This window comes from Cheilinus undulatus, linkage group 19 (genome assembly GCF_018320785.1).
Source record: "Cheilinus undulatus linkage group 19, ASM1832078v1, whole genome shotgun sequence".
Classification (NCBI taxonomy): Eukaryota; Metazoa; Chordata; class Actinopteri; order Labriformes; family Labridae; genus Cheilinus; species Cheilinus undulatus.
The window spans coordinates 11,644,730-11,657,284 of record NC_054883.1 but is presented as its reverse complement, the minus strand read 5'-3'; the positions used below and the strand labels follow the sequence as shown (position 1 = coordinate 11,657,284).

The following is a 12,555-nucleotide window of genomic DNA, read 5'->3' as shown; positions in this document are numbered from 1 at the left end:
ACACACCAGAGCTGGATCTCTCGGCCTGTCCATGACTGTAATAAATCATGTGCTTTAACACATCTTTATTAAATCATAAACACCATGACGCACAAGATACTTTTTTATTGAGCTCCAACCAATGAGCTGCAATGAAGGCCAAAAATGACGTTTTATTTCTGAAAATAGTATAATACTCTTTTTCTCAGCCGGATTTTCTTTTTTTTGTGTGTGTGTGTGTAAAGAAGAATTTTCAAGTTTGACTTGTTGTAAAGAGCAGATAGCACAAATGATTAAAAAATGTATCCACCACAGGAAAAGTCCGCTGAAGTCCTGTAGGTAACATCTCTGTACAAGCACCAGAAATCCTTCTGGTTGGCAAAGAAGTTTTGGATTGAATACAGCATGAATAGTCATTGCAGGAGGATTTTTATTGGGAATGATGGAGCGTATGTTCCAGAGAGAAGAAAGGCTTAAAAATATGCTACGCAATCAACCTTGATGATGGTCTGGTCAGGTCCTACTGTTGTATTCCAAGTTTGCAAATAAAGTTTGCCAACACCGTAACCAGCATGGCTCTCTTCCTCAAATGCAAATAATTTTATAAGTCTTACTTCTATCTGGATGGTACGTTGTGTCATCTGATCCAAAAGAGAATTTGTATTAAGAAGTCAAATTGGTAAAGGACATCAGGCTAAATCCAGCTGTCTTGGGGTCAACCCAAAATATTTTGGGGTCTCTCTGCTGACTGGCTGCTGTATTGATAAGAGCAGTCAAATGTCACTTCCTGCTCTCCAGACTGACCACTACTCCATCTGGGTAAAAACAAGCCCAGAGACTGAACAGCGGTAGATTAAAAAACAACCGATTAGATGCTACTGTGTTGTGTTTTGTGCATACATCATAAACCATACTCCCTCCATGTTAACAGATGGAGCGTGGCATAAACTGTACGGGTAAGAAACATGTCAAATCCATTTCAGGCAGGACCACTTTTTCAAGAATCACAAGATTTGCAGTTATAAATATTTTTTCTTCATTAGCCTTTATTAATTAGCACTTACTGCGTTATTTATATTTAACGTTGTGCCTGTTCTGGGATCCCCTGTCCTTCCACAAGCCTGCTTGGAATGCACTAAGCAGGAACAGCACACATTCCTGCTCCTCCTGTGCAGATAAGAAAAGCCTGAAGCAGGGAGTGAAGCAGCAAACAAACCCAGAGCAGAGCAGCTATCCATGACAACACGGTGACATTGATTAAATCAGAATAAAAGAGGAGCTGCGGTGGAGGAGGGTTGCAAAAAGTGTCTTGCAGAGGGAGCAGCAAAGAGAGCCGGGCTTGAGCAGTTCAAATAAGACAGCCTGAGTGTGATTAGCCAACAGAAGCAAATCAGCTGGCCATCAGCTGATGAGGGCTTGCATGAGCTCATCTGATCTCAATTATATGGCAGCGCTTGACTCCTCCATGCCTGGACATAATGACATAATGGGCAGTAATAATGATGATGATTTACGTCAAAGGGTTTATTAAAGAGTTTAGTGATAATTTATTATTTGAGGAGGAATGAAGTGGCTGTAAAGTTATTAGCGGGAGCTTTGTTTACAAATTGGGCACTTTACAGAGCGAAATGTAAGGAAAACTAATAACAGAGACATCGACCATTCTATAAATAAGAATCTCAGCTGCATAGCAGCACAAGAGCCTGTGCTGCTGTGGACTACACTAACATGAGGGCACTTTGGCAATTGATTGGTTAGCTAATATATGCTTTTTAAAAACATGGTGTCATTTCTGCAGCTCCACCTGCAAGGTCCCTTCTGCCCATGTTTGGCTCAAAAATACATCACCTACAAATTTTAGCACTCACAACAAGTTTTTTTTTTCTTGCCTTCACTTTTGTATAATAGTAGGAGACAGAGATGCATTGTCTTTAATATACAGTGAGTGGTCACAATATACAATCAGCAGTAAGCAGTCACAACAGCTATAATTTCATTCAACGAATCAGTTTCATTCAGTCAAATCCTAGCTAATATCATTGCAAGGTAGTGGTAAAATGATAATATAAGCTGTTGCCCCACTACTCCATGGTCAAACATGCTGGTTTAGCTTGGAAAATAGCTCAATACCCCCCTGGATTGTCACGATGCATGGTTTTTCAGTTGCTTTCTTCAGTGAAGTATGGTGAATTCCTCTCAAAATACAAAATATTTTTTGATAAATAACAAGACTAGATTTTTTATTTTCTTATCATGTTGTACACAAATACTTTCCTCATCGAACCCTACATTACAGGTGAAGTCATGCCAGACATACGGTTCTAAATGAACTCTCCAGTATTTAAGGACTGCATAATTTAACAGTCAGTCCTAAACGATCACCTCCGTTCTCCTTTTCCTGTCTTGTTGTTTTTAGGGGTGTGTGGAACATTCCGTACATGGCACATGTATACCTTGTCAAGGGCAGTACCTTGAGGAATGAACTGAAAGAGAGGAACTACTTTGTTCTGGAGAAACTAGACCCTGATATGGCTTTGTGTAGAAATGCCAGAGAAATGGTAAGTCAACACAACAATCCATCTTCGTGTCACACTATTGTAAACAGAGAAAATCTTAACTCAAAAGCCAACAGCTCCACGGAATCCAAAACACGGCAAGTAGAAGTGGTTTTAAACGTCTCTGTCCATCGTCAGGCATGATCCTCCTCTGTTCACGGTATCTCTGTGGTGCTTAAATATTCTTCGCTCCACTTGTATTCCTTCACTTTCTCTTGCCTGTATTGTAACTTGACCACAGACATTGAAATTGGTTGCAGCCCTGCTTGGCTAAAAAGAGTTGTTTTGCCTCTTTTTTTTCCTTTCCTCTTGTAAACTCAGTTAGCGGCTGTGTATTATGTCACCTGTACTCTCTATCAAGCAAACATCATGCCTGATGTTTGACTACTTTTGGATTGCCTTTTACCCAGCATGTAGTACTCCCCATATTAATCCACAAAAACATCAGCTTCAGAGGGAACCTTGCTCCTTTTTCATGCATTTCTTCTCCTCCTGAGTTGCTATGTATTTGACATATTTGTGTTTCAACTGTCCCCCTGTATGTTATTGTGACATCATAATTCATGTTATCCTATTTACATGATGCTTCTCCTTCATTTTAGACCAGTCACAGAGAAAAAGACTCCCCTTCTCCGGAATCATTCCATATGCTCAGGTCCCCAAAGGTGTCTATATGTTTTGATTGTTCTGCTTCCTGAAACATCCATTTCCAATGGGTTAGCACTCAGGAGCTCATTCAAACAGGCAGTCTTTAACAATTAAAAGACTTGATTTTTTAAATCAGTTTTGGCCCTGCTGAGCTAAATTCTATAAATGTGTGGATACTTGATTTCAGATTTGGCAGTTACATTTAAAATTAAAACACCCTATACTGTTTTGACATCTGTTTTGCTGCCTATCCTCATTTCAGGAGCTGGCAGCTCTTTGGAAATTGATGTTCACATGTTGCTTGAGTTTTGGTTAAAACATCAGATTGTATTCTGTCTATGCTAGAGAAAAAAACATGTCTGTCCTGTTTTTTAAAAATGCTATCCAAGAGGAAATCAAGGAGGAGGAAGAAGCTTGGCGAGTCGGTTCACATGCAAGTCCCCTGTCCTGATGCTTTACCCCGAACAGTCGAACTTTACACAAAACATATGTAACCAGCTGCTTCCCTTTAAACACTATGACTGATCTCAGACTAGGCTCCAAAAATATTCCTTTTGATTTATAAAACCCTCCTGGTTTGAATCATAGCTTTCACAGTATGATTTTTGACATAAGCAATTTTGAAAACTACATCAGGAAAATTATCCTAATTCATCATCTTTTGTCTCCAAAAGCCTAGTCTGATAGTGAGTCCAAATCCAGCCCACCCCATGCTTCACTGTAGTGGGAATATCATTCCTGATCCTAAATATGCTTTGTCCTTATCACCCTCTCTGTTCCTGTTTCCCCCCTCCTCTCACCTCACTACCCCACCCGCCTCTGTTCCCCTCACACCAAAATCCTGCAGCCCCAACACCCATAAATAATCTTAGATTATTTATATGGCATCTGTGTCTATCTAAAGTGATAAACAATTGATTTCAGTGTGTTAAAGCACACTTAAATCGTACTCTATTTTCAATTTTTGTGCAAATAAAGCTTCAGAGTAGTTTGCAACATGTAACAGTTTTGTCAGGTATTAATGCTGCAGTATGCTTATGAACTATAAATGTGCATGCGTGATGGTTCTGTAGATATGAAAATGATAGAACAGAAAATTCAGCTCTTTTTAGTGTGAAACTGACTGAACTTTTCTCCCATTTGCTGCAGGGTGTCTTCATGTACATTACAAACCGTCACGACTTTGGGAGGCTCATTTCCACAGCCAATTATAACATTTCTCATTATAACAATGACTTGTGGCAGATATTTGAAAACCCAGTGGTAAGTCATTAGAATCTCTCATTATTCTCCAACACATTTTTTACTGAATAGCTGCGAGAAACAGCAGCCACCTGTAAAGGTTATTATCCATAACGGGAGGGATTACATATATGAAACGATCTGAAATAATGACCTGAGTGTGATAAGACTGCTCGGCTGATAAGGCTTTGTGATTTACTCCTGAATTTGGCCTGCTGGGACCTGCCCTGTGGGAGAGGGGATTATCTCTGTGAGATATGCAGGTCAGCAAACAGTCCAAATTTAATGGCCGCTAATCTTAAATTCTTTCTACTCGCAGGACTGGAAGGAGAAGTACATCCACAAAAATTACACTCAGATTTTCACTGAGAACTACTTGGAGGAGGTTGGTATTAATATGTCTGTGTGTATGCAGCTGTTCAAGTCTGACTGTGAGACTGAGAACAAGTATGACATAATATCACAGACAAAGCCCGACATCTGTTTTTAACATATCTGGATATTACATTACATCCACTATGACTCAAGGTGGAGGTGTGACTGAAGTCTATTCTCAGAGGTCTGTCTGAGTAGCTGTGTGTGTTTCTCTCTCTTTCTATTGCAGCCCTGTCCAGATGTGTTCTGGTTCCCTGTATTCTCAGAGAAAGCCTGTGATGAACTCGTGGAGGAGATGGAGCACTACGGCTCCTGGTCTGGAGGAAAACATGAGGTTAGTGCTGTTATCTTAGGTTCACTGAACACAGAGCTGCAGACAACAAGCTGCTTACACGTGGACTGATTTTTTATGAAGTGGTGTTTATACTCCCAGAAAGGCTGAGAGAATGGGAAACATATGATACTTCAAGCTATTTTTTTCACTGTCTTTTGACTATTTTTGGCAAACAAACTACTGGATGCAAATAGAGGAAAAATGCCACTGAAGTGTTGCTTTTTTAATCTGTAAATCAATCAGACTTAAGAGTAAACAAAACTAAATTGTTAGCTGCCATGTTGCTGATTTTTTTAATGATCAAAATTCAAGTGTAAGCTTCATTGTAGCTAAGTTTCTCAATAAATCAAGATTCAAGAGTTACTGAACCCCAGAGCTTATGCTCAGATGCATCTACCCTGGAATTTCAAACAATGCCTTCAAAACATCCCAGATATGGCCCAAAAATAATTACAGGCAGCGAAAATAAAGAGCTCATGTTAAGGCATGGCGACCAAATTTATAATTAAAACATCGTCTCATGTTAATACAGCAATATGTGACACTTTGACATGGATGAACCGCTGCCTTTTTCTCTCAGGTCTATCCTGTTAGTCCTACTGTGATTCGGCTACCCAGTTATAGTAGCCTGCTCGCAGATGTTGCTAACTCTTCATCTCAGCTGCCTGTACAGGTGACTGCTAACTCAATGTCTGCAGGTAAATCAGCTGTTGTTCTAGTGTTGCGACTGCTGCTGATGACTTCTGGGCCACAGCTGTTTTTATCGTTTGCCTTCAAAAATGTCCGGTTTGTCCATTTTGTTGGCTGAAATTAACTCTCGCTGCTAATGTTAACTTTGAAATTAGCGCTTGATTGTCTGTGATTGTTGGGGTGTTAAATGATATATTTCTTTTGTGCAAAAGTCAGGATGTGATAGGCTACGTGGATATGACGATTGTTTGTTTGCCTATCCATGGGCTGCAAAATACAGTCACACAGTCAGTAGCCTATTACTCAAGAAAACTAACATGCAATTTTACGTTTACACACACTGGCTATGTTTACACTCAGTCTGCATACATCACTCCATCCGATGCTTTGCATTGGACTTAGAGACGTCAGGCTTGCATGCAGCTGCTCAGCCTTAGAAAGCTATTCCAGGAAGCTCCAGTTTTTGTGCTTACATAAATGCCAGTGGAAGTTCAGAACTCTTCAGCTATGAGTGTTGGCAACTTTTATCCACCATACGCCTTATCAGTCATTGACACCACTCTGTGATTTACGTGGTCCTCTACTTTTTGGCTGAGTTGCTGTTTTTCCTCAATGTTTCCACTTCCTAGTAATATCACTAACAGGTGACTGTGGAGTATCCAGGGAGGTAATTTCCCCATACCATGTTTGAAGTCTCTGAGCTCTTCAGAACGATCCACTTTGTATCACAAATGTTTGCGGGTCTGATTGAAACACCTGAATTCAGTAATACACGGTATGGCCAACTACTTTCGTCCATTTAGTGTTTATGTTCAAGTAGAATTTTGTAAGAAACACGTTTTAAGAAAAACATGGTTTATTCATGGTTTTGGTTAACAGCACTACGTTACCTACAATCCTACAGTGCCAAGCTGTGTAATTGGTTGATCCAGCCTTTACCCGAGAAAATTCCACATTCTGCCACTGCTAGTGAATTTAACGGTTGTTTTTCAACAAAAAGTTGTTTAAATGGGGTCATGTAGAAGACAAGCAAGTATATTCTTGCCCTTGTTTAAGAAAGACAGGGTTTATTTTCACTACATTACCCACAATCCTTGAGTGCCACAGCAAGGCCTCTGATTGATGGAGCCACAAATTCTGGCTGTTGGCTGCTGTAAGTGAAGTATACTGTTGTGATTAAAGAGGGCAGTTTAACAGTTTAGCTCTATGGTGCAAACAGAAGGTATACACATCACACGTCATCAACTTCAGGATCAGCAAGTAGAAATTCTTCCAAAAAAATCAGTTACAGCAGGATTTGACCTGTAGAGGGCAGTCACAATACAGATTTTTAACACAAACTGTAGAATTTTAAATACTTTGAGATTTAGGCCCTTGCTGATCAATAACTAAATTCCCTTATAAATAGGTTTCATCTTCAAATAGTAGTCTGTTGTTTAGGTTTAAGACTTTAAGACTTTACGGACACGTATGCAGCTTTCTTAAAGCTAAAACACTAACATTCACAAAGCAAATGTGCTGATGTTGAAAAGTTTGTTCGTTATAATCCTTAACTTTATGAAAACATGCAAACATAACCTAGCATTTCTTGTATTCCAAAGATGACAGTTTAAATGAAAACTATCCAATTTTGGGCATCTTCATTACACAAATGATGTAAGACTTTCTTTTCCAAGTTATTAACTTTTGTTTTCTCTCTTTACTTAATTTAATCCTTTACAACAAAACACACAAAAATGACGATGCATCATTTCCAGTAGTTTCAGCCCACAGTTAGCACAGTTGGAGACAGCAGAGCTCATTTTCTAAACTGCAAAAGACACAGTTTTATTTTATTTACTCAGCTAAACATAAAATAAAACATGCAGAACTTCTTAATTGTCTGAGTTTGATAACTATCATAGTAAAGATCAAGCTTTCAGTGTTTGTTGGTGTCTTTATTTATTGCAGCACACTTAATTGGGATAAAAGCTCTTATAGTGCCTTTAAACTTTATTGTAACTGCAGTATATCTGTTGTTTCTTTCAAGCGACCGTTAACATGTATTGGGGGGTTTGTTTGGAGGGTCATAAGTGTGTCAATCTTCCTCAGGCCCTTTTATATTGTGATTCCACATACCTGTCTAGACATGCAGAAGCTTGCATGCAGACATGACTGCAGTTCAGGGTACTTGTACTCACATGTTTAATTTTATTACCATCTTCTGCAGGTCTGTCATTTACATGTTGCCAAATAAATGCTTATGATGTTCTGTTTTACGTTTATGGTTTATAATTCATGTGGCCTGTTTTATGTGCTTTGAAATTGATATTTAACGTGTCTAAAAGTTTGCCTCGGAGACAGAATGTGCTCATATACTTTGACTCACTGTGTTTGGGAAATGGCTGAGCTGGATGGGTCATTAAGCCTCACGTAGGCAGACAACAGAGCAGCTTGCGGTTTTTTAGAGACGCACACATATGCACGCACACATCATCACTTTAAAAAGTGTGGTCACCCTCCTCCTGGAAGGCGGGTCATTTATTCCAGCCGTAATCACTCTTTTGTAATCTTTTATGCTCTCCTTCTTCTCAGGACAAGAGGATTGCTGGTGGTTACGAGACAGTGCCAACAGATGACATTCACATGAAACAGATCGGCTTTGATAAAGAATGGCTGCACTTTATCAGGGAGTTCATATCGCCTGTCACACTGAAAGTTTTCTCTGGATACTACACAAAGGTTTGTCAGACAGTAAATAATAAATGGACCTCAAGTCTTCTTTCACAAAAGTTAATAAAAACAGGCTCTCTCAGTTCACTTCAGATGCATACAACAGTATGTGACACTTTATGATGAAATGTGAACTTTAACATTAGTTTGAAAGGTTTTTCTTTATTTGATATGTCCAAAAAATACACTAACAATCCACTTACACCATGTATGTCTGTGCTTTTCTCACAGGGTTACGCTGTAATGAACTTTGTTGTCAAATACACACCTGAGAGGCAGGCGTACCTGAGGCCCCATCACGACTCGTCCACCTTCACCATCAACATCGCCCTCAATAACAAAGACACAGACTTTCAGGTAATAAAGATACTTTACAGCCAAGTCCACAAAATCTTTTAGCTTTGTAATATGGGGTGTGATATGCATATGGCAACACTTTTAAATCTAAATTCAACATTTGTCATTCAAGTTTTCTTTATGCTTTTCTAATTCTGAGCGTAAAAGAGGGTCTTAAAAACAAAATGAGCTGCTTTTAACACAGGTTACTAAATGTTTTGAATGCTTTTTTTTTTTTTTAACTCTGATTCTTATAGAAGCTTATATGGTTATTTTTAAGCTCAAAATGTAATTTTCTCGTAAACTACACAAACCCTTTCTTTAATTAGTCATGCTTAATCTGATCTTTCCTGCTCACCAGAGTTGTAACACTACACTCATTTTACCACTGGATATGTATCACTTTACTGAGCTCAACATGAGGGTTATTACTATATTTGAACAATTTTCCATTTCTTATAAAGACACAATAGTGCGGACAGATAGTGAAAGTATTATTATTTCAGTTGAATCATCTGATGATAAAAACATGAAACTAAATGAGGGATGTACAACATCAGTGTTTCCCAACCATTTTTCCTTGGGGCTGCCCCTACATGTACCTAAGAAAAATGGACTCCTCCCAGTACCCAAGAGAGAAGAAAAAGTGACACACTGCTGCAAGAATCAACATAGATTTTGATTATTTTACTGATAAAACCCTAAAAAAGGCCTTTTCTTATCAAAAGATCTTCGTATAAACTACTTAATAACTACTCTATCAAGGTTTAAATCAATATTTGAAAATGTTATTTTGGCAGCCTCAGAGCAGACAAAGCCTTACGTCACCCCCTTAGATCTTTGGCGCCCGCCCTGGGGGGTCCCGTACCCCGGGTTGGGAAACTACATTTTCGCACTACATTTTCGCCATAATATCCACATCGGCATATTAGCTGAAAAAGTCACACCCTTTTTGCATTTTACCCCATTCTCTAATTTTTGCTGGACATGTTTTTTAATGTTTAGTGTTTAATTATCTATTTATTATCCATTGTATTGAATCATCTTTTTGAATAATATGTGATTTAATTTCTGGGTTATTCTATGAGGAATGTTATCCCTCTTTGTTTAATTTACCTTTTTGATAAATAAAATCAATGAAACCAAGAAAGTTTCTTGCAGCTGCAGCTTCTGACTGGATGAATATGAAACATTTTTAACCAGTACCTACAATTAGTGACTGATTTTCTCAGCTGTTGTTTTAAATTATTTGCCTAACGGCCTCTCCCTCTCTCTGCCTCAATTAACAGGTTTGAGTGAGTTTTAATCATGTTTATATCAGCTAATAATCAATAATTATGTGTATTTCCTGTTCAGAGATATGTCTGATTGACACCCAGTCTTTTAATCACACGCTGAGGTTTTAGCATTTAAGAAAAGGATATTACCGTAAGAGGCAGCGTGCTTTCATCCTACAGCATTCTACTGTCTAAAGTTTGTTTTTTTGTCCATCCTTAAACTTTAAAGTGTGTTTTAAGGGCTGAAGTTTTAGGCCTAAGCTGTCTAGCAGAGATCAGTATCAAACCAAATGAATTTCAAAATATTGGCAAAATGATTCTTGTATGTTTTAAAATCTTCTTTGCGGAGGCAAATTGATAACCCAACAATAATGAAAGCTGGTGAGAAGAGCTCTGAGACTGAGGTTGATGGATAGCAAGTGCAACAGTTAATAGACACAAGCCCAAAATGTGTAAATAATGTGAAAATTGTGACCAGTCGTTCATTACTCTCTCTCTCCTGCTTTAGGGTGGAGGTTGCCGTTTCCACAGGTATAACTGTTCCATAAGTTCACCAAGGAAAGGCTGGAGCTTTATGCATCCAGGAAGACTGACTCATCTCCACGAAGGCCTGCCCACCACCAACGGCACCCGCTACATTGCAGTCTCCTTCATCGACCCTTAAACTGTCTGATTATTCCCTCTGTGTTTAGTCCTCTGACTTTGCTTTGCCTTTTTCCTTGCCATGTTTGTTTTGATGTATTGTGCCTGTAGATGTTTTGCTGATGCAATTGTCTTTCAGGGCCAAAGCTTTAAGACTGATTGCATTAAAAGAATCTCTGTCAAACAGAGTGTAGAGTAGAAGGGAAGTGACAAATTACTATGCACAGATAAGCAGGGTTCACAGTTTTGGCTTAGTCTCATTTCTATGGTTACGCTTTACTTTTAGATTCAAAACCAGCACCTGGTACTGTAGCTTTTCACATTTTTATGGACTGATTTTTACACTGTAATGGTAGCCAGTTTAGAAACACACTGGTAGCTTTGCTAGCAGTTAGCAAAGCCTTTGTGTTTGAGTTGGCGCTTCAGGTTAAATTCACTGATCACATTTACTCTGTACAAACCATTATTGCTTCAAAAGTGACTACTGGTGCTTTAAACCATCCATCTGCATTATACAGATTCAGGTTTGTATTTGGTGAAGTTTAAAGGTTGTTATTTTTACCCTTTGCTATTTAAAGTTGGATTTGTGACCAATGGAAAAGAATATTTCTGGATATTTGCACACAAAGGAAAAAAGACAGCAGAATTCAATATGAGTTCTGTTTGAATGAAGTTCAATATTTTGCTTTACTTGAAAGGAGTTTCTGTTTCTGTCTTCAAAATCAGTTCATTTTGCTTTCCTGAAAAAACATTCTGCAATATTTGTTTTCTGAGAAATGTGTGAATGGATTTTTTGTAAACTCGGAGAAGGTGTTTAACTTATTGACAAAACGTAATAAAAGTCTTTGTAAAAATCAGTTGTTTTCTTTTCTTATTTTATCGTTAGAAATTTTACTGAGGTACTCAACAATCCCATATCATATATTGATGGCAGAAGGAAAGCAATGTCTGGGAATGATCACTCCCTCCTCATATCGGCTTTCATTGTGGTACTATCTCTGTATTCTGTCATCAGAAAGCCTGTCGAGTAGTTCCACACTGATCACGTCATATGTAGAAATGATCAGGCCTCGTCTGGTTTTGAGCTCTGCTTCATAGACCTGCAGCAGTGTTTCAGGGTGTGGTGTGATGATGTACATCTGTACGAATGTAGTTCAGTTTACCTTAGAGGCTGAGTGCAAACATGTACATGCACCCTTATGAAAGCAGACGGGCGCTGTGTGACTGATGACAGAACAGAGGGGGAGCACACAGGGACAAAAGAAGGCATGTCACCCATTAGAAAGGAGCCCCAGTGCTCTTTTATTTATGACTTCAAGGTCTGACCCTGCTATCTTATCCTATTACTTTTTAGCACCCAAATCTTCCACACACTTGAGTCCCCCCTAGAGGCCCATGTTTCCCCCCCTCAGGTCTGACTCCATGACTACAGACACGTTTCTGCTCCCTGTGAAGCCTGGGTGAAGGCTGAATGTCTGAGTAGCTGCTACCAGGCAGAGGGGAGAGACGGAGGAGATTTAGGTCAGCATGGGGGAAAGGCTCTCATGCTGAAAGAGACCCTTTGTGGCCACTGTTTCCCCTGCTCTACCCCGTGTCCAGCCCCTCTGAAAGGTGACATTGATCGGGGCCAGGCGTGCAGGAAAACCAGCATACCTCTTAAACTCGCAGGTTCTCTACAGGAATGGCTCTATCAAAAGGCAGAAATGGAGGGAAATGTTTCACGTCAGATGGAGGATAAACCCATCTGGGTATTTGAAATCCAAAC

The 12,555-nt window shown here is 39.1% G+C and overlaps 1 protein-coding gene across 2 annotated transcripts in view; it reads left to right on the top strand.

Moving 5' to 3' along the window:
* The window catches only part of plod2 (procollagen-lysine, 2-oxoglutarate 5-dioxygenase 2), a 56,850-nt gene extending 45,203 nt beyond the window's left edge, over positions 1 to 11,647 (top strand). The window contains exons 13-20 of one of the 2 annotated variants that reach the window (XM_041813988.1): positions 2,396 to 2,537; positions 3,137 to 3,199; positions 4,332 to 4,445; positions 4,744 to 4,809; positions 5,029 to 5,133; positions 8,398 to 8,544; positions 8,767 to 8,892; positions 10,657 to 11,647. In XM_041813988.1, coding sequence (XP_041669922.1) covers positions 2,396 to 2,537; positions 3,137 to 3,199; positions 4,332 to 4,445; positions 4,744 to 4,809; positions 5,029 to 5,133; positions 8,398 to 8,544; positions 8,767 to 8,892; positions 10,657 to 10,812 — 919 coding nt within the window. In that variant the 3' untranslated portion in view covers positions 10,813 to 11,647. The remainder of the gene's footprint in view (positions 1 to 2,395; positions 2,538 to 3,136; positions 3,200 to 4,331; positions 4,446 to 4,743; positions 4,810 to 5,028; positions 5,134 to 8,397; positions 8,545 to 8,766; positions 8,893 to 10,656) is intronic. The other variant, XM_041813989.1, reaches the window with a different exon arrangement.
* Positions 11,648 to 12,555: the final 908 nt, after the last annotated feature.